The sequence below is a fragment of the Macrobrachium rosenbergii genome, chromosome 29, assembly GCF_040412425.1.
Source record: "Macrobrachium rosenbergii isolate ZJJX-2024 chromosome 29, ASM4041242v1, whole genome shotgun sequence".
Taxonomy (NCBI): Eukaryota; Metazoa; Arthropoda; class Malacostraca; order Decapoda; family Palaemonidae; genus Macrobrachium; species Macrobrachium rosenbergii.
Genome location: NC_089769.1, coordinates 9,307,243 through 9,329,583, shown reverse-complemented (window position 1 = coordinate 9,329,583; position 22,341 = coordinate 9,307,243). Strand labels below are relative to the sequence as shown.

Sequence of the window (22,341 nt, the reverse complement as noted above, 5' to 3'; positions counted from 1 at the left end):
CTACTCTTATTTCAACATTGAGCCTAATGAATGAGGCTTCATCGTTAGGCAAAATAAAAAAAAAAAGAGAGAAAAGGCTTGAGAGGGTGAAGGTGAATAATCCTCTTGTACCCGTTTACTAGTCATTTAGCCACGCCGCTGTAAACTAACTAGCAGTTTCTTAATAGAATTGCTAATGCCTTTCTTCTTATCTTGGGTCAACACGTTTCTTTCAGCTAGTTAACGTCCGGGTAAAAGAAAACATTATTTATCTTGGATCATGGGAAAGAAAAGAAGATTTGTTTTCCGCTCTGCCTCTTTGAAGATATTCGCTTCGTAGTGATGTCGGTAGGATCAAGGGTTAGACCTTGGATAGGATCGCTGTAGGATCGTTTTCAGCGTAAGGAGGCCGATGGAATGGAGAGTTTTAGTCCGGAAGACATGAAACACACGCCCATTAAGAGGCAGGAGGTTACGGGGTTTTAGACGAAAGTTAAGCTGGAAGGGAAAGCTACAGAGTGAGAGGTGGGTGGCTGGAAACAGATTTTGAGCCGGTTGCTACCTGTATCAATCAACCAATCAATTTTTTCGCAAATACGTAAACGTTTATGATGAGTTTGAGATGCTAATGCATTTGTATCAGTTTCATAAATGATAGAAGTCTTCGAAATAAAGAGGAAACTTTGTATAAATAGAATTGCTTTGATGTTTTGAATTGACTTTGTTGTATTATTTAACGCGAGGAGAAATTATTATGTTTACATTCGTAATTATTGACACACTCACTTTCCCCATAGAGGGGCTTTCACCAGGAGGAGTCAGTCTTCTGGTTCTCTTTAAGTATGCAGAAATGCGGTTGCTAGCTACGTACGTACCCTTTAATAATTCTGTTTTGACAACCACAGTTGCCTAAGTACCAGGTCCATAATTCAGATCTTAGTTCAACGGACCCACAATGAGTTTTATAACAGCTGTGCTCCCATCCACCTGCCCTCACCCAAGAGACAACCCTGAGAGTAATAGCCTCATATATATATATATATATATATATATATATATATATATATATATATATATATATATATATATATATATATTTATATATATATATATATATATTCATGTGTGTGTGTGTGTGTGTGTGTGTGTGTGTGTGTGTGTGTGTGTGCCATGTCTTTTTAGGGCGCCTATCAGTTTATCCCTCCTGATACGTAGAATTGTTCTCGTTTGCGTAATTGAATGGCTAAATGAAAATGTATAAAGAGGCAAAGATTAATAGATTACATATGCAAAAAATAAATAAAACTGATATGTAAACATGCAAAAATAAAAAGATAGATTCAATAGTCTTGCAAAGAAATAAATAATGAGGTAATATTTTTCGAAATGGGTCGATTCGAGATTTTGAAACTGCGCGTGAAAAAAAGGTCTACGGGATGCAACGCCCGGTTGATGAAAACATGCCTGACAATTCCTAAACTTTTAATGTTCTTTATACTCCATTTACTGGATCACTTACCTACTTTCAGTTTGAATGATCTTTTCCAAAGCTGTTCATCCATTTACGGTTCTTTTTAATTTTCTTATTTTCATGTGCTCAAGAGGAATAATAGAAGGGAAGACTAATAATCCCAAAGGAGGTATGCAAGCGTTCGATCCACGTCATAACAGAAAAATGTTATCTGGATTTCGAGGGCCAGAAAAAGTTCCAGACTCCTTGAACTCTCAGCTTTCCTTTGTGTTCCCATAGTCTCGTGTATAACACCAAGGAAGAGGATTTTTTTATTTGCTTATCGGAGTTATTATGGGGAAGACTAGCGAAATCTCTTCCCTACACAAATTTTGTACCGAACTGAAGTCTTGTGAAATTGGAGTGGTCTCTCTCTCTCTCTCTCTCTCTCTCTCTCTCTCTCTCTCTCTCTCTCTCTCTCTCTTCTCTTCTCTTTTTTTTTTTGACGAAAAACTATGAAAATCCAAATCTGTCCTGAATCCGTACTTTGCTGTAGGGCATGACATATATAATGTATATATATATATATATATATATATATATATATATATATATATATATATATGTATATATGTATATATATATATATATACATTATATATAATTATATATATATACATTATATATAAATATATATATATAAATATATATATATATATATATATATATATATGTATGTATATATGTATATATATATACATTATATATAAATATATATATATATATATATATATACATTATATATATAAATATATATATATATATATATATATATATATATATATATATATATATATATATATATATATATATATATATATATATATTCCGTAGTGGACAGGATGGACGATTGAGTGCCCTTAATGTGGTTAGACCAGAGAAATAACAGAAAGAAAAGAAGAAGAAATGAAAAGGGTAGAGCGCATCCCTAAAAAAATGCTAATTCTCCTCTGACGGTTCCTTTTACTGTAACTCCTTTCATATTCTCTTTCTTCCGTCGATGGTTGAGGGAAAATGGAGTGTCTCTTGAAAAAAAAGTATTGACAATTATTTTGTGTAAAATATATTTCTAAATAAAATTGCAGTTATGAATAATAGCAAACGTAAATTTTTCTTTAAGTTTTGAATTATGCCTTATTTATGTCCTGGTGATTGCATCTTGTTTATAGGATGTATACGTCTCAATAAGTAGTGAAAAGTTCTTTCAACGCCCCTCCAACACTTGTTATGTGTAACAACACTTGCCGTAACATTACTGCGTGTAAGAGTATACAACTGTGTTCAAGTCGAGACTTCTTTTGTTGAAGTTTCTTCTCAAGAACCTCCAACATGACTGATGTCTGTTTTATATTAATCTAAGCACATAATTTAGAAATAGATACGATAAATCTAAAATAGCATAAAGTTATGTGGGGAAAAGATATATTTTTGAAACTTAAATCTCCACAGAACTACTATTATTACAAGGGGTTTGGTTTGCTTTGTTCATAAAGGCTCGTTAAAGATTACTGCAGCTGAGATGTAAGGATGTACAGTGCGTTATGTTCATGTTAATCAACTTGTGAAGATGTGGAGAGAGAGAGAGAGACAGAGACAGAGACTCACAGCGCCGGTATAGATGTACCCAAGGCCATCTATTGGCGGGATCGTTCACTACTGTTATGTGTCAGAAAGTTGGTTGTGACGTCACACGAAACTCCTGGCGCACGTGTGTTGAGATACAGGGGCGGGGGTACCAGGAGCGACTGTGGTGGGGGATGAGTAGAAGGAGAAGGTGCAGGTGGAGGGAGGGGGGAAAAGGCGGGAGGAGGAGCGATAAGGTGGAGGAGGAGATGGTTGTGGCAGTGGAGGAAGTGGAGGAGGGTGATCAATACCAGAGTTAGTGGAATTTCCCGATGATTTTCGTTCCGCACCGAAATGTTTCGCTTGCGTTGACGGATTGCCGATTGCGGGTTGAAGTTGAATGCCGTCGCCTCTCGCAAATCCGGGAATCAAACCGGGAGTAGAAGCAGTCCTGCAAAAGAAACGAAAATCGAAGCTTCGGCGGCGGTATTAATTCCGAAGACGTCCCCACGAAAAGAGCCATAAAATTCATTGAAACAACGAGCTATCAGGCTTGACAGGAATAGGTGCCTTTCTGCGGGCGAAATGAGGGAGGCAAGACAGTCAAGGGAGGAAAGAGCGGGGGAGGGGGAAAGAGTCCACGGAGAGGGGAGAATGTGTACAAGGAGGACGAGGAGAGGGAGAGAGAAACACCGGGGGATACAGATGGGGGACCCAATAGGGGGAGGAGTGATGTGTGAGTGTGTGTGTGGTGTTTGGGGGAGGGGGGAGAGGGTTCGACTTGGGTAAGGATGCCTGGGATGAAGTTATTGCATAGCTGTTTATTCCCAGCCAGTCTAGTTGCTCGCGGGCGGCAGTGCGAGGTAGACGTGTATTTTGTGTGACTGTGTACCCTGGCTCCACACACGCACACACACTCGCTCACGAGCGCCAGCCAGATCGAGAGCAGAGAAAGGATTCGCCAAAAACTCCTACTTCTCTCTCTCCTCCTTCTACATTAGTCCCGACGGCTGATCGACATCCCCCTCCTCTACCCCCGAGGAGGACCATCATTTTTTCTACTGGTCCTCTTCCGAAAACTTTTTTTTTTTTTTATTCATACGATTGAATCAGTGTTGTGGGGCCAATGTGTTTGCAGTTCTACAGCAATCAGTGGAATCCGACAGACACTTCGTAGCAGTTGCAAATTATTCGCACCGTCTTGCCTAAATAAGATTTATTTACAAATAGCCAAGTAAAGGACATTACGGACAAATAGTGACCGAAGAGAAACTATGCATCGATAAAATGGTGCGACAGTGAATGACTAATCTTTGCCGCGATTCGCGCACCGGTTCGTTTCTCTCGTGACGTGAAGAACTTTGCGATTGAAGAACGGCTTTCGGAAGTTGTTAAGCGACTTCCAATGTGCAGTAACTTTAGATCTTGAGGGAAAGAACTGAATTTTTTTTCAAGCGAGACAACGTCACCAGTCGCCCAGATGTTAGCGCTGGAAACACCTATGGACATATTTCACGTAAGTCGTTTTTTTTCTCCAATATGTTCATTTTTAAGCGAAGGCTCATTGTATGGATTACCCAGGTAGAATAAACAGACATAAAAGGGGAAGGGTAGAAAAATGAACCCAGTCACCGGAGGCAGCGATAGACCCGTGAAAAAATGTAGACAAAGTGATTCGTCTCTGTTGTTAATGAGTGGCCGTTATTTTAAAACTGGAAAAAAGTAAATCTGCGTAACTTTTAACGTCAAACGATTTTCTCAGAGTCGACTGCACTCGTATTTTGTTGTCGAAGTTTCTGAACACCGCATGTTGTGTAACTTATGTCTCAGCAAGTAAATAAACACATTAGTTTTTGTATTTTAGAGTTTGGTATTTTTGAAAAATCCTATTCCTAGTTAGGCTTATTTGCAGATAGGAAAAATAGCGGCTCTAAATAGGTAGTGATAGATGCTACCGATGAAGAAACTTTTTGAAGTTACGAAGTTATGAAAAACCTACGGGCGCTGGTAGCCAGCGTTGTACTTGACACTGCCAGTGAAATGAAAAGTCTGTGGAAATTAACGCATTTTCACAATTCCATATTTATGGCGAAAAAATACGCGAGTATTGATTTTCAACTTACCGAAGAAATTAATAAGCGAATGTTTTCAAACGACTCCCTTGGAAGAATATGGAGCGAACGAAATGTGTGCCTTGCAGACGTAACAAATTGTATAGCAGGAAAGCGGGAACGAGAGGAGGAGGGAGAGAGAGAGAGAGAGAGAGAGGCAAAGAGTGAGTATAGTAGTAACTGTTGCAGGGATCTTCGTTTACAGGTGTCCAGGTGCCTTTTTTGTTTGTTTGTTCCGAAACAACCCCTTTCATCGAATTGCCCCCCCCCCTTTTTTTTATCCTCTCGCTCTTTCGGAATGCATTTTATTTTATGCCGTAGGAAGGGCTTCCGCGTCTCCACCCGTGTGCGTTTGTGCATAATCGGCGTCCTTAATGTCTCGATTATTTCAGGATAATTCGACGTGGTTGGCGTTTGCGTTGTTCGGGGATAAACGTGTACAGTAATCGATAATCGGCCGTTTGCCGGTGCGTTTATTCGAACGGCAAAATATATTCGACTGCGCCGATTTTTTTTTTATATATACCAAGATTAAGGGCTGTTGAACTATGAATTTATTATACATATTTGTTGAGAATTATTATTTTTGTTTGTAGTCTACATTATTATTATTATTATTATTATTATTATTATTATTATTATTATTATTATTATTATTGTACTGTTATCGCTATTGTTCCCATCACTCAACTTGAACCAACAACAGTTGAAATAGTTATAATGACTGAATCATTTAGTTTTAACAAAGGAATTCCCCGACGGAGCTTTCTTCTCATTCTTCTTCTTCTTCCTGCCAGCAGCACCAGCAGCAGCAGCTGGCTGAGTTGGGTCGGAAGCAACTGGAACAAATCTTGCAGCAGCTACAGGAGCAGTTACAAGTGAATCTGATCCAGCAGACGCAACTTATGCAAGCGCCCGACAAGGTGAGAGAGAGAGAGCAGACATTGCGCTGCTCCATTCATAAGTTCGTAGATGGTAGATATCGTAAGTTTCTCAGAGTAGTTTGTGTGTGTGTGTGTGTGTGTGTGTGTGTGTGTGTGTGTGTGTGTGTGTGTGTGTGTGCCCGCGCGCCTTTGTATAAATATAAACACGGGAAGTACAATAAGTATAGTATTTTACCTACCTTTATGTTGTTTCCACTTTTGCCCCGAAGTAACTCCCAGTAGTGTCTATTTCCTTATTATTTACTTGCGTCCTCTACGGCAAAATATAAAAGGGCTACAGCACAGGTGACCTTTTTTTTTTTTCTTCACCGCTAATTATGTGGGTCAGTAATATAGCCGTGAAGATGTAGCGAATGCCATTTTACGTTAACAGAAGGTTGGTCAGCGCTCTTTTTTTATATCTTATATATGCCGTTTTTGGAACGATTCTCTCTCTCTCTCTCTCTCTCTCTCTCTCTCTCTCTCTCTCTCTCTCTCTCTCTCGTGTTAAAAAATGATTGTATTCCGACAAGAAAATCGCGACCTTTCTAGGGGCTCTATATACAGAAATGTTACTCCAGAGTGTGTACCGAAACTTGGTAACAAAGAATTAGCGACTCTTCAGTTTTAACAATAAAGAAATATCGACGGCCAGAGTTTTATGACAAATTAAAGGAATGTTTCCTAAAAACAAATAATCTGCAACTATAATTTGATTAGGATTGGTTGGTTACTCAGACGTTCAAGCTCGGATTACATTTATTAAAAATGCGAAAGGAGGGTAATTACACCGCCGTACTTTTGACACCATTTATAAAATGAAGCTGTGTGTCTCTTTCTCATTCTGCACGGTGGAAGTTGTGCAGTTGATTTGCTTTGTTTTGAAAGGCTAATGAAAATCGAATTTTTTAAGAATCAAAAACAGCAAAAAATACACTTGAGAAAATATTCCACCAAGATGGAATATTTATCAGTTAAATGGGATACGGACTAAATTCTAAATACGTGATTGATTAAAAAATAAAAAAAGACACGTAGTTAGTAGCTAAATCAACCGTTCGAAGCGCGCCAACGTACGTATCCGAATAACTGCAACGAAGTATGGATATTTTTTGCCGAGTGATCTTCCGATGCGATAAGCCACGCACAAACGAAAACAGAGTTAACTGTAAATTGTAAACATCCTCTATAAAACTGACAGCGGGAGATGTTTTAATTTCCGATGGGCCGGGAGACTAGACTTAATTAATTTATCTAGCCCAATTCTTGATGAAAACAGGAGACACGAGGAAAACGAGGAAAACCTTAAAAAAAAAAAAAGTTAGGCTTAACCCCGAAGACACCGATAGACCTATACCTCTCGACAAAGGACGGTTTCTGTGATGGAATCGCGCAAAATTAATTGTAAAAATTAAGTCGAAGACTGTTTCCGTCGGTGACGTTAGTTGACAAAGGTAGAGATAGCTTCTGCTAAGAGAACGCTCTAACAAAACCGCTAAACACGGAATGAGCGCCGAAGATTGTCGTATAAAAGTTTTTTTTTTTTTAATAGGCAAAAAAAAAAAAAAAATGAAAGCGCTAAATAACGATCGATTTTATTTCCGACCTTGCTTTTATATTCTATTGCTCCTTTTCCTGACAGGCGTCGTAAAAGTTAGTTTACTAAAAGTACTGTTCCTAAGCCTCTTCAGAATTTCCAGGAATAATGTATATCGTAATAGGACCGTGGATTTAATATGGCCAACACGAACTCTGCGTGGAACCTGGATCTTCCGTCCCACAAGAATGTCTTAATGAAGAAAAATAGAGACTGTTTCATTACCCATCGCTAATTACAGTCCTTGCGGAGAAGAAATGAGAAATTAAGTCGATCGGTACGGTATATGACATGATACGTTATAGAATATATCTGAAAATTAAATGTTAAATGTCGAAAGTAAAATATATCATGGAATTCTAAAACATGTTCGAGATTAAACCCTAAAATGAGAAATAAAAAAATTGATCCGAGTATTGTGTCTGTCACCGTATTCCAAAATTCAGCGATTTTTTAAATGATCTAACTCCCGGATGGAAGTCCGGGTAATCTAAATATGAATTACCCTGTAATTATAGGCTTAGATAAAAAATAATTCCGTTACAGGATTTACAAGGAGAAAATATATTACCGCAACCGAATGCCATCAGCGATGTTGCAGAAACGAACTTTGTATGAACGAGAGCGGAATAACTGAAGCAACATTAGAACTATTCGGCTGGTGGTAACATCGCTAGAAGAGGAAATTCTTAACAGCATCATTGCTGACATCGGTCGCTCTTGCCGTCCCCCCAACACGTCATCCACCGATGTTGGAAAAAACGAGAAACTGTGCGAAGGAAAGGAATTATCGTTTGTCAACACCCAAGTCCAGCGAAGGGCTAAAAACTGATTAAAACAGTAACCTTCTTTGGCAGTAACCTGTGAAAGGTAAAGATGTGTTACGGTAACCAAATAATGTAATCGAGCTCTGTCGTAAAAAACGAGCACCGACCGGAGGGAAGGAGAGAGGGGATCATCAAAGGTGTTTTGTATTCCCAGGCAACCCTTCCGCGTCATATACAATGCAAGTCAGAATCGCTCCGCGTTCTTTAATTACCTTTGAGGTGTGTGTGTGTGTGTGTGTGTGTGCGTCCGCCGGTATTAAGCAACCTTCCTTTGGATTTATTCCCGTTTTCATATATTTTTTTTTATTTATTTGAGGTTGGGCCACGAAATTTACTTTAGCGGCAGTTTATTAATTAGCTTGTGTGTGCGCGTGTTTAGCGTTTTTCCTTAAATGTTAATTCAGTACTTTAATCTTGGCTTTTCTTACCCAGTATAGTCTCGAGTAATGGTAATTTAATGATAGTCCCGACTGGAATAATTTTCATCTACTTTATGTATCGAAAGCCTTTATTTTGCATCAGTCTACTAACGCCAAGTAAAATTTATTTTTGCTACCGATCTATTTATTGTATATAAGAAAAATGGTTTTTTTAGTTATATTAAGGTGAACATTCGCCCTATACGTCTTGAAATTCCTCCAACGAAAGTCCCAAGTAAAACCGGTGTTGTGGTGGTCCGTTCAAGTAATGTTGACGTTGCCGCTGGTGCCACAACTAACTGACCTTACTTTGTAGGGGGGGGTTTTAAACTTGGCCGCTTAGCCTCTTTAATCACCCGGAGTAAACTTTGGCCCTGTCTAGAAACTTCCAGGCTGTTCCGCCTGATAATTGCGTCTCCTAGAAATTGGAGTTCATATTTGATGGCGGGGCCAAAAACATCTGCAGTGTTTGTTGGTTGTCGTATGATAAACCGTTGCGTGTAGAGAGAGAGAGCACGCTTGGGTAGAACGCTCGCGCCGGCGTTTTTGTGTAAAATAAACCTAAGGTGTAATTGTTTAGAAACATTATTTATATGTGTGTGACTTTGAAGGTACGTATATTTTTGGAAATTCGATCAAAAAAATCCCGAGGATACGAACAAAGTCATTATTTTTTTCGCTTGAACTTTCAGAAATTAAATGTTTGATTTTGTAAGGCGTTTTACCAGAATAAGCAGACAAAGATTTTTTTTTAGTATGAAAATGAGAAAATAAACACAGCACTCGCTGATCCTCTGTATAGCTGAAAGAGCACAGCGTTAATTAACTATATGATGTGGTAAGAAGCGGACGTTGGGATGTTACTTTTTGCGGGCGGGAATGAGAGGGAACTTAATGATGACAAGTTGGTTTAATTTGCAAAATTTCTAACGCGAGTCTTAGGTAGCCGTTTGATAAAGTATTAATTATTTAATTAAACTATTGTTCACTGTACCGTAATCGTTTACGCGTCACTATCGCCACCTCTCGCAGAAGTATGCATTAAGGCATGCACACTGTATTGTTTAATAACTCCGATTTCCAGACCCGAGCTGCCAAGCTGTCAATTCTGTGATCACGGGGGTCACTCAAATGTTATCGCTCCAGCTGATAGGAATTTTTGTTCGATGTATTCGTACGTCTGGCGAAGTTACGTTCAATTAGAAAAGGAGAATACTTTCCTTATTACATTTTTTTCTTGACATATCCCCTGAAACCTCGCTTTCTGTAACAGCCAGATCGCCGGCCACTTCGTAGCATTTGTCAGGCATGTTTCCGCCCAGGTGTGTATAGTGATAGGGTATTACGTCGTATTTGCGTGTGTAACCGTAATTTTCCACTTCCAGTTGTGCTGAGCAATTGTTTGTGTTTCGTGTGTAAGGTATGAAGAAAATGGTTTGAAAAATTGGCTTGTTGCTCTAAGTGAAGAGAGAAGTCAACATTTCCGAGTATAAGTAGTTCACGGTAATTCTGTCCATATCTACGTGCAAGTAGGCTTCGTTAATCTGTTGGATTTTTAAAATTATGTCAGCCGTTCACTCTTCAGCTGGAACAGAGTGAGTGAGACAGCGACTGGTGTTTTGTTTTGAGTAAGTGAACTTCCCGTGGCTAAGTCTTTCACGCATCGCGTTAAATAACTGAAGTTGGATTCCGGAAGTTAGCCCTTTCGCTTGCGTTACCCCTATCAGCACGTTTATATATTATAATAACAATATTCTTGTATGACGGGTTATGCACCTGTATAGTTTTCCGTATCGACTGTTACCGTTACTGACGCCGTGCATCACTGCCAGCTCAAGTGAAAAGGAAACCTCCATAAATATATACACGTACGTGAATGTGCGTGGTACTTACGTAAGTAAAGTGTCCTTATTGGCCTGCCTAAGTATACCCTCTGTTTGTGAGAGGCCACCTCGTGACCTGGTATGTTGTAGCCGTTTCGTATTTTGCCGAACATCGGATTCCTTCCTGGTGAATTACAGTGATCCCGCTTTTTTATATTTTTATTTTGAAGGATTAATATCCATGGGTATGTCTCATTTTTATTCGCCTTCTGCCTCAATTTGAGTCTGGAGCTGCACGAGTGAATTAGGTTTGAGGGGCTAATATTCCGTCACCATTTTCCCATTGCATTATACCCACCTAACATTAAATGTATATAGAATCGTCGGTCTTTTAATCATTAAGTTGTAATCACAGTTAAGTCCAGGGCGTCGCTGATTGGCCACTGGTCTCATGACTTCACCAAGCCCCGCCCCCATTTCTACCTTTCCACCAATCAAAAGCAGCGCATGGAACTTCCTCTTACCCCTCTCCCAAGCGCCCTTCGCCGTACTCCCCTCTCCCCTCCCCTCTAGCGACCTCTCCTCCGCCAAAGAAATAGTAACAGACTACGCCGGGGCTTTTCTAGTAAATGCATTTAGCTGTTTCTCTTCTGATGCAAATACCCTGTGCGCGCCTGCGCTCTCGTGCGGCTCTGCAGCCTCGGTTTATTCCAGAATGGGAGGGTTCAAGTTTGAGTGTGTGTCTGTGTATGTATGTATGTATGTATGTGTATGTGTTTTGAATTACAGCATGTGATACTTTAGGTAGCTGGAGAGTACAGTATTACATTCATAGGTTGGGAGTGTAGGCTAGCACTTACATAGGTATGATTTTAATTATTATATTTTTTAGTGTACCCGTTTGGTTATTTTTATATCCCAATAAAAGTATATTATTTTTATTTTGGAAATTAGTTTCGAAAATCTTCACTTAGTATATTATTCGTCTAGCACGATTAAGTGACTAAATGCATTTATTCTTGATGTACCCTAAGAATTGCACCAAGTAAAATACATGGCAATAAAAACCATACCCTTGGTTTGTAAATGAGAGTGATCTTGTACAGCACTGAAAGAAACCTTAGGTGTGACAGTGTAATGTGCAGTAGTTTTACAGCACTCCTTCCGTTGGCGATACGTTTACATCCGAAGTAGTCGTCTACGAGCGTTGTGACGTTGGTTAAAGGAAACATTTTAGTATTCATTTCTAACGGTAAAAAGTACTTTTTTTTTGTTTTACTGAAGTAGTAAGTTTTTATCGCCAATTTTGGTTTCCGTTTTTTTATTTTAATTTATTTCTGTCCTGTTTTTGTCGTAATAAGTTTTATATATGTTTTATTATTTTATATAATATCAGAGTGTAATTTAAAAATGTTTATTTCGCTCCTTAATAATTTTTTTTGGCCATCACGCCATACATACATAATATATATATATATATATATATATATATATATATATATATATATATATATATATATATATATGTGTGTGTGTGTGTGTTTGTGTGTATATATATATATATACATACACATATACATATATATATATATATATATATATATATATATATATATATATATATATATACATATATATATATATATATATATATATATATATATATCTATATATATATATATATTTGTGTATATGTGTGTTCTATAAACTGAGTATTTTTATCTTATAACGTGAAATTCTTCTGGAGTAATATCTTTCATGTCCATTATAACGTGAATTCTTTTTCCTTGCCATCAGAGTAAAGCGTCGGGTCCCTTGGCACAGTTGGGTGCCCAACAGCAGCAGTTAGTGCAGCAGTTGCAAGCTGTGCAGCGGCAATATCTACTGCAATCCGGGCTACATCCTGGCCTTCATCATCATAATGGTGATACTCGTAAGTACTCGAATTGTAAACAGTATTGTGATGAGCTGTTTGAGAACCGCAGCGCAAATTTTTGTTTAGTACTTTCGACGCGGGGTTCTCCTCCTCGTGAAAGATTCGTACTTTTAGTTTATTTCGTTTATTTAGTGACCTTGATATAAGGTAAAGCTTATTTTATTTATGAAGAACCTGTCTCTAGTTTAAAAAAAAAATAAATAAAATATTACCATTTTATCAAGACATTTTAACTTCGTATAAAGAATCTCGTACCGGGCTTATTATAGAGAACAAAATTTTTTTTAGCATAAAGAAATCCGTATTCAGTGTACAAAAGCTAATGAGAAAACAAATCGTAATTCCCCTATAAACAAAGGCTGTTTCATTAGAACATATAAAAACCATGGTCACCGTATTTAAAACCACGCACCTGAAAGAAACCATGATAATCCTACCGTTACGAAACCCGTATTCATCTTGCCCTTAAGAAATCCGTATTAAACACATCATTAAAAAACAATATATTCATCCTAGGACTCAGTTCTTCCAGAACTTATCATGTTTTGTATATATTCATTTGGTGGGTGTAATCCCCGTTCAGAATAGATATTATTTTTTGTAAATCACTAGTTCCTCATTGGGCGGATGGGTACCGTTCTCAGCTAGCACTCTGCTGGCCCCGCGTTCGATTCTCCGACCGGCCAATGAAGAATCGAAGGAATTTATTTCTGGTGATAGAAATTCATATCTCGCTATAATGTGGTTGGTTCTTAGCCACGTAAAATAAATCTAATTATTCGGGCCAGCCCTAGGAGAGCTGTTAATCAGCTCAGTGGTCTGGTTAAACTGAGGTATACTTAACTTTGTAAATCACTGATTTCGAAAATGGATTTATTCAGCTTTTCCTTCAGTGTTCTTCATGCCAGCAGATTGAGTAATGTGCCCTCTAGATACTGTTCTGTCGTTAAAGCAACTGGTAGGAAATACACCTGTTATCTAAGCTTGATTCGTCGTCTTGCAGCCTGCAAACGATGGTATTAAAGACCCAGGTGGGACGCTTCTATCTCAAGAACAGTGTTTTTCAATTACATGAGGTCTTGCTGTGTATGGAAAGTAGGTTGCAGCACTGATATCAAGACGAATTTTTGCCTATACTTTTTATATTGTATGTGGAATTTTGTGGGAAAATACGTGTTATCAAAGCAGGATGCATTCTATCGCCTAAGTGCTGTGTTAGAGAAATGATAGGATTTTTTTCGTAAGTGGTTTCCAGTCTTTGTTAGCTACTACGGAATGTTTCCCGCGTGAAGTTAAAGTGAAACACTACGATGATGAAACCAACGCATTTTTCATTGTATTGTGTAGGGGTTTATAGCTTTTGATTTGTAACGTATAGAACTTGACACTCTTGTGCCTAATCTGAAAAATTCACTGTGCAGCTTGTTGAATTTTAATTATATATATGTGATATTAAAGATTTCACCTATAAAATGATGGGAAATGTACTTCTTGTATGTATAGAGTGTGTGCTCTGGTAATTTGTAACTAAGAAATCATATATTAGTCGCAGACTTGATGTAAATTGGTTGGGATTTCTATTTTCAATTTTTTTTAAAGAACCTCTATTATAAATCTTTGAAAGGTAACCAGCTGGCTATACACCCCGTTGTTGTGAACTTGCTCTGAAATATTTTAATTTTGTAAAAAATGACAACCTGTGATTCCTTTTTCTTGTGATCGACAGGATCCCCTCCCGGCGGGCCGGTGGACCCCAGCGCCTGGAAGGATAGAGGGGAGAGGTCGGAAACGCCTTCCCCTCACCACCACAACAATAACAACAACAACAACAACAATAATAACAACAACGAAAGGGATCAAAAACCCATGCCGCCTCCCTCTTCCAACGGTAAGCGAGCCACTGATGCATTTACGCATGTACACGCCATATTACTCTTGCTAACAGTCCTCCTGATACTTTTGTGATTGGGTAATTAGCTGTAGTCCCCGTGATTAGGAGGGGGATCGAAAATCGACCTTTTAATGGCCATAGACGAAGATGGGAAGGGCTGGAAGTGGAAATGGGTGGAGATGTGTCTTTCCTTTCATTATTATTATTATTATTATTATTATTATTATTATTATTATTATTATTATTATTATTATTAGTTGTTGTTCAAGGAAGGGAATTTAGGGTACAATTTTTCTGCTCGTCGCTACTTGAACATGTTCAAGGCGACTCACTTTCTTATGTTTTGCGATTAATCTTCATTCGAGTGAAAACGAAAATACCGGTGAACCCACTAAAGATATTGTGGCATCCAAATTTTGTTAGCGTTTGTGACCGCGACACATTCCATGGCCTGCCGTTCACTCCCCGCTCTCTCTTTTGACACTGTGCCAAATTAACTTCTCATTCAGATTAATGTTTACATTTATACCGTACCCTTCTCTCTCTCTCTCTCTCTCTCTCTCTCTCTCTCTCTCTCTCTCTCTCTCTCTCTCTCTCTCTCTCTCTCATACTTAGAATGCATTTTTCATGCCTGTAAAAATTCAGGTAATATGTATGTGCATAACACTATAATTATACATACAGCATGTAGTGCCGTTAAAAAGTTCGGTTTTTATGGGGAATGATATAAAAAGTATTCCCTGCCCTAATGATAAAACGACTTATCCGGCGATTTTGTTTCCAAGAAAACAAATCTGTACCCCTTACAGGCGAATTAATATATTAAAAATCTCTTATTGTAAGTTGCTCTGAGAAATTATGAATGTGAACCAACCCATCTCGAAGTCTTCCTTTAAACAGAAACAAAAAAAAAAAAAGTGACCTTTGGACGGGTAGACGAAGGATGTTTCGTCATTCCGCACGACCAGCGGAAAATAACGTTTTTCGTTATCTGTCAAACGGAAACGTGATTGTTAGCGTGAATTCCCTGCAAGTTGGGGCGAGGTAAATTTTATTGTACATGTTAATAAACACTAAATGAGAGATGAATAGAAAATTAAATCCCCACCTTGTTAGAAAATTTATTGTACGTGTTAATGTACACTAAATGAGAGATGAATAGAAAATTTATTGTGTGTTAGTGTATGTGTGCGTTTGTGTTCGGACGGACAGATGAGTGTGCTCCGTCAAGGGCCGTCGTACAAAGGTTGACCAAATTTGTTCGTTATGCACCTGGTAGTTAGTCGGCTTAGGTGTTTCGCAACGTGCTGCGGAAAAGGGCATGGCATTAACAACCTCTTATTAAAAGACTCGTTGAGAACCAGACGAGTAACAAAAAAGACTTTAAAGATACATGTAAATTCGCATATATGTACAGTACGTGAAGTATGACTATGTATCCATATTGTGCTTATACCTACTTTTATGCATTGAGACAAACTTATTTATGTAATGTATATACATAGAATTTGTGTCTGTCGTGAAAAGTATCTTGACAGAGTAGTTGAAGTCGATAAAGAGGAAATAGATATCGACAGAATCGTAACGTTAAACTCTCGAAATGTTCTGAGTTTTATTTATATGCGTGTTAAAACCATTAGTTATGAAACGACACGTGTCTCTATTATTTTGAACACTGTAGATAATGACCATGAAGTTGAAGAGTTGATCAGATTACAATGCGACCATAATTAAATATTTGGGTATTATCTGTCATTTTATTGGGTTTATAAAATATCTTATTTCGTCTTAAAATAACCATATCGCTGCTCGACTTGAAACATTGTCTTTTGATGTCGGCTAATATTGGTGTTATGGAATAATTGGTGCGGCATGAGGACTTTTGTTTTTCATTGCAGCGACCTTGTGTGGGACATAATACCATTTCTTTATGAAATTATGAAAATTCATCGCCAGTCATGATGGGTACATTTGTGTTGGGGGGGTGGGGTGGGGGGGTCTGTCCAACCTTCACGCAGGCGAATTCCTTCCGGAGTCCGGGAAGCTGTTTTTGGACAGTACAATGGAAATAAACTTTGCTGTTGTTTTTGTCGTGAAATATGCAGAAGCGCATTATTGTGTCAATAACTGGTCAATAATTATGACGCTTTGTTAAAGGTCATATGTTTGAATTCAGTGTAATGCTCTTTGATAAACGCTGCACTTTTATCGTCTCCGCATTGAATATAATGATAAATGTTGCTAAGAAACCCTTTTATCACCCCGGTCACAGTTGTTAAACCGGCTTACGATATTATATATGTATATATATATATATATATATATATATATATATATATATATATATATATATATATATATATATATATATATATATATATATATATATATATATATATATATATATGTGTGTGTGTGTGTGTGTGTATACATATGTGTGTGTGTGTGTGTGTGTGATGTGCGTATATATGTGTATATATATGCATATATAATGTATGTATATGTATAATAAGTTTTCAACATTCCGTGGAAGCCTCCCTCCGCTGCCACAGGGTGGCTCAAGAGAAAAAGCAAGACAATGGTCAGCGCCACATTCATACTTAGACTACTGTCGTCTTCTGTCAAGCTTCGTAGGTTTTAAGGCCCTTCCCTTTCGCTGCATTTTTCACGCTATTTGTCCAGGGCTTCCTAGATCCTCCTCTTCCTCCTCCTCCTCCTCCTCCTCCTCCTCCTCCTCCTCCTCCTCCTCCTCCTCCTCCTTAACATTTCGGATTCATCTTCTCACCAGCCTATTGTCCTCCCTTCTTTCCGCTTAGCCAATATCATTTCTTGACGAATCTTCGCATTTCCTTCCCGTCAATTCTTTTGCCACATATATGACACAAGCAGTCCATATCAACTGCCTCATCAGTTTTTCTTCCATTTGCATCTTCGTTTATCTTCTATACACGTATATATATATATATGTATATATATATATATATTTTTTCCACAAATTCACACGTGACTTTTTTATACTCTCAAACATTAAGCCACAAATACCCCTGAATATCGAATTCACTCGCAACTTGGAAGTAACCCACACCCCAGGGAATTATATATAATAAGAAGATTTGTCACGACCAGTACTTTTGTGTTTGATACCGAGGAGGTAAACGGTTGACTTTGCTCTAAGTTGTCAAGAGAGATCTAAATTGATTTCGACCGTACATATTCCTGCAGAATTCAGGTTACGCATTTTGAATTCAAATCAGTCGATCTCCTAATGATAGTTAAGTGCTAAGTTTGTAACATTATATATATATATTATATGTGTGTATGAATGTATAGATGTGTATATATGTGTGTGTGCGTATGTTTGTAGGTTGCGAAAGATTTGCTCTTCATAACGTTTGCGGTAGCCATGAGCGATAAGGCTTAATGAAGTTGCTGCAGTTTTCAGAGTTGAGTATGATGTAGAAAGAGAAATCCCCCGCTGTTGTGAAATAAAATAATCGTCATTATTATTATATTATTACTGTCGTCTTCAAGGCACAGTGGTCGCAACATTTATAGCTAAGGTTATTTTAGGAGTAAAGTAATCATGTAACTCTTACGTTAGCTTATCGTGTATGACATTCCCCTCTTAAAACAAATGCGTCCACTACTTTTATGGCACTTTGCAAGTGTTCATCGTTTGAAATGATGAAATAGGTTACTTTGGTGGTGGTGTTTAATCGGTTGTCAGCATTTCAGTACTATTGTTTTACCGATCTTTACGTCTTGTTTCGTTTAAACTTACTTATACAGGCACACGAATTCAACGAATGACATTTATTGAAGAAGTCACCTTGCATTGGAATTTGTTTCATTTCTACAGAATACATTGAATGTATTCTGTAAAATTGAAACGAATGACCTTTACCCAGGTCCTTACACGAGACGTTGCGAATTGTTACACTGGCCGGTCTATTTGGAAGATGCCTGCCCATCTGGTTATCTAATCACCTTCCAAAAGTTTTACAGGTTTTTATGCCGCTCTCTCTCTCTCTCTCTCTCTCTCTCTCTCTCTCTCTCTCTCTCTCTCTCTGTATATATATATATATATGTATTTATACATACATACACACATACATATATATATGCACACACACACACATATGTGCGTGTGTGCTCACGTAACGATTGGTTTATCAATATCCCAATCAGAGGATTCTGAATATCCTTTATTTCATTTACGTAGGTAGGGACACGTTTAAGACATCTAAAAGCAACATAATGTTTCGTTTGTAACGGCATCTTAGGATGGGTAGAACCGAATAGACCCCAGCATTTATTATCGAATCTGTTCAAAAATCCCTTTAGACATTCGGGGTTATACGGCTTGGACGACTGGCCGGGTGTCGCTGTGTGCCTCCCGCAAGCTTTGTTTTGGTCGCAGCGACGCAAAACACGTAACTTGTTATTGTGACCGGAAGTTTTTTTTTCGGCAATGTTCAAGTAACTTCGGTATAGCCAGGCCGCTCGTGTGTGTTTTAGCTTGGGCGAATGGCCTATAAGATTTTTGTCACTTGAGGTCAGTGAGTCATTTTTTTTTAAACTCGGTATTATTATTATTGTTATCCCAACCGCTCAGATATTTTTATGAACGAATATTTTATGCAGGAAGCAGCACACTGCGTCTTAATCACGTATGCAAGTATGTTATGTAGATAAACATATATCGTCAGTTTAGGTACCAGTTTAACGATCGCTGTAATTTCCTTATGTTGTTCATATGGAGCGCTTTGAGGGCAAGCAAGCTTTTTGGTATTACGTTCAGTCAATTAATCTACTTAGTTTCTAATACAAGTTACGTAATGGGGCTTCGCTTAAAGTATGACGGCTGGTTTTTTGTCTCCGCCGATCGGCAAACACGGAAACAGTCGACGGCATAAATTTAACTGGATTTTTAAAGTGACGATGTCTATGTTAAGACCTTTTTCCCATCAGCAACATAGTCATGTGTGCCAAAGTGCGTGTAAAAAAGACCCATGTCTTCCCGAACGGAAAGCAGTTTGCTTTTAAATTTAGTTTCTATTTTTTTTATTTCAACCTGTCTTTCTCCTCCCCCTTTCCAGTGGAAAACACCCTCCTTTTTTTGTAAATAAGATGATGGTGATGATGTAAACAGTGTCCCTCTGGGCTCACTTCCGTCATACAAGTGTTTGGTGGTGGTGTTGTCAGACGGAAAGTGGAAAAAAGGGCAGATTTTTATTTCTTTCCTTTTATTAACTCTTCTCTCGGAACGCCAGATCTCTTGTTTGGTACAGTTGCGATTCCGTGAATACGACTTCGCTAGCAACAACCGGCCAGGCTTTTATGCTATTTGTTATTGCTATGTCGTAATATTGTAAACAACTCTCTCTCTCTCTCTCTCTCTCTCTCTCTCTCTCTCTCTCTCTCTCTCTCTCTCTCTCTCGCTACTCTGGGTTGAGCACAATAGGTCCCGACACCGTCCTTCCTTCCTGGTTGGGTTCGTGTGAATTCAGTTGAGGATTCAAATGTACCTTCAACCTTCGCTTTCGTAACAGCCTTTCCCCTCCTTTCTCTTAATCTCCTTTGCAAATTGTCACCGTAGTTATTTTGAATATATGTATAAAAAGCGCAAAGCGAAACAAGGTGCAGTTTGAAGATTGTTTATCAAAGTTTTAGGTTCTGTGATCCCTGTACTGTTTTACATATTCACTAAGTTCTTTTACTTTTTTGCTTGTACATTAAAGTGCTGGGTAGGTAAGCTGTTAGGTAAGCAATTGAGCGTTTGGAAGCCCTGTACTATTACATAAATATCTGTGCTTTATATATATGTATGTATGTATGTGTGTGTGTGTGTGTGTGTGTGTGTGTGTATATATATATATATATATATATATATATATATATATATATATATATATATATATATATATATATATATATATATATATATATATATATATATATATATATATATATATATATATATATATATATATATATATATATATAGTTCATATTTCGATTATAATTTCAATTTCATTGTTCAGTAGAATTAGGTTATGTATTGCATAGCGCTCTTCAAAACCAATTTAACGTAACTGTGAGGTGTGTTTTATATGCGAATTAACCGAGATATTTATTTCTTTACTCCTTTTCCGTCCTCTTTTCAATTCCCTTTTTGGATAGACGGTATGGTGCTTTATTCTTGGACCATTATTTTCCTCCTACTACAATTATCATTCTCTCCTGAGACATGGCCTGAATAACGTTATCTTGTTCACTTCAGTTAGAGTAAGACAGAAAAGTTGCGTTACGTTTTATAGCTGACCAAATCAGACTGGGCCATCGAGCGAAGAGGTGAGGTAAAAGTGACAGGAAATGTTACTGACCTCCTCTTGTAGGTAGCAACGATTCAGAAGTCATTGAGGAAAGTAAAGATTTCTGTATCATACTAGAACAATGTTGTGGTAATCAGACGATCGGGGAATATATTTAGCCAATCATTATTAAGGGCTCTTTTGTTTCTCTTCTCACCGTTCCTTCCTCTCGAGCAATCGATTGTGTGTGAGCTCATGATTTTAGAAAGAATTCACCAGCGCCAGAGTTAGAAGGCTCTCTTATTTTTAACTTGCCTTGGCGATAAGTTATTTTTCTGCCCAACTTCTGCGTGGTATTCTGAGTGCACTTTTTTTTTTTTAACCACGTCTTTAGCTTACATTTCAACGTAAGACTGTTTTGGAGTTTACCTGGAGTTTTATCCGGGTAACGAGAGCTGTTTTTATTGAGTCCTCATGGCGTTTATATTACCACATTTATTTTATATTACTCCATTTATTTATATTAGACACTGGCCTACTTGGGTTTGTCGTCACTACCCTCGTTAAGATAGACCAGCAACATTCACCGGTTGTTATGTGTAAATTGTCTCTGTGTAGTTTGTGGGATGATACTTGATGGCCAACACGCAACTGTCATTATCGTAAGATACGTGTCAGTATAGATTCCTTCCTCATGTCAGTTTTTTCGAGTTGCTGAAACGTGGAACGAAGAGGTTTTATGTTATATATTATAAATGAAATTATATGAATAAGCGCATGGATTCCAAAGTTTAAAAAAGAAGGAAGCAGTCTTCGTGTTAACTGAAACTAAACTGAATTGCTTTCCATAACCGGTTCTTGTAGTCTTCATTGCCGTGTCTCGCAACTTGTGCCCTCGCAAGTTTATTGATTGTCTTTTATAAATCGTTTCAGAGGTTTTTTTTCTGTTTCCACAGACACCAGTTGGAAAGAGATAGGGGTTTGCTTAGGGACTGATTGGTAAGAATAGTTTGAACGGTACACGCTCAAATCACTTTTGTTGAACTCTGCGGGAGTTGTTTGCCATGTTTAAGTATCAAAGTCATACGTGCTGGTTGTGAAGTATCTTTGCAATATATTAAGTAGATTTTAATCGTCTGACTGATCCATCGTAGATTCTTCTCACTTTTCCCACCACAATGTCACAACAACAGGGGCAATGTACAATGTATTGCAATTACCGGGAAATGTTTTCGCGCGAGAAATGCAGTTTAGCCTGCAAGCCGGTAGAGGGCAGCATCTGCCCGGAGAAGCGGTGGCGAGCCCGCCTCCTCGTAGCAAGGGGCGGTGACAGTGACCCTTTTTCTTCACGCTCTCTTCTTCTCCTTTTTTTAATTTATTTGAGTTTTCCTATTTGCGAGGTGTTAGAAAATTATTTATGTAATTATTATTGGTCGTAATTTCAAATT

The 22,341-nt window shown here is 37.9% G+C and overlaps 1 protein-coding gene across 24 annotated transcripts in view; it reads left to right on the top strand.

The window, feature by feature from the left end:
- Positions 1-22,341, top strand: part of FoxP (forkhead box P) — a 1,520,060-nt gene that overhangs the window by 1,456,935 nt on the left and 40,784 nt on the right. For 14 of the 24 annotated variants that reach the window (XM_067130987.1, XM_067130981.1, XM_067130989.1 and 11 more), the window contains 3 exons: positions 5,961-6,086; positions 12,550-12,685; positions 14,415-14,576. In XM_067130987.1, coding sequence (XP_066987088.1) covers positions 5,961-6,086; positions 12,550-12,685; positions 14,415-14,576 — 424 coding nt within the window. The remainder of the gene's footprint in view (positions 1-5,960; positions 6,087-12,549; positions 12,686-14,414; positions 14,577-22,341) is intronic. The other 10 variants (XM_067130992.1, XM_067130988.1, XM_067130984.1 and 7 more) reach the window with 1 other exon arrangement.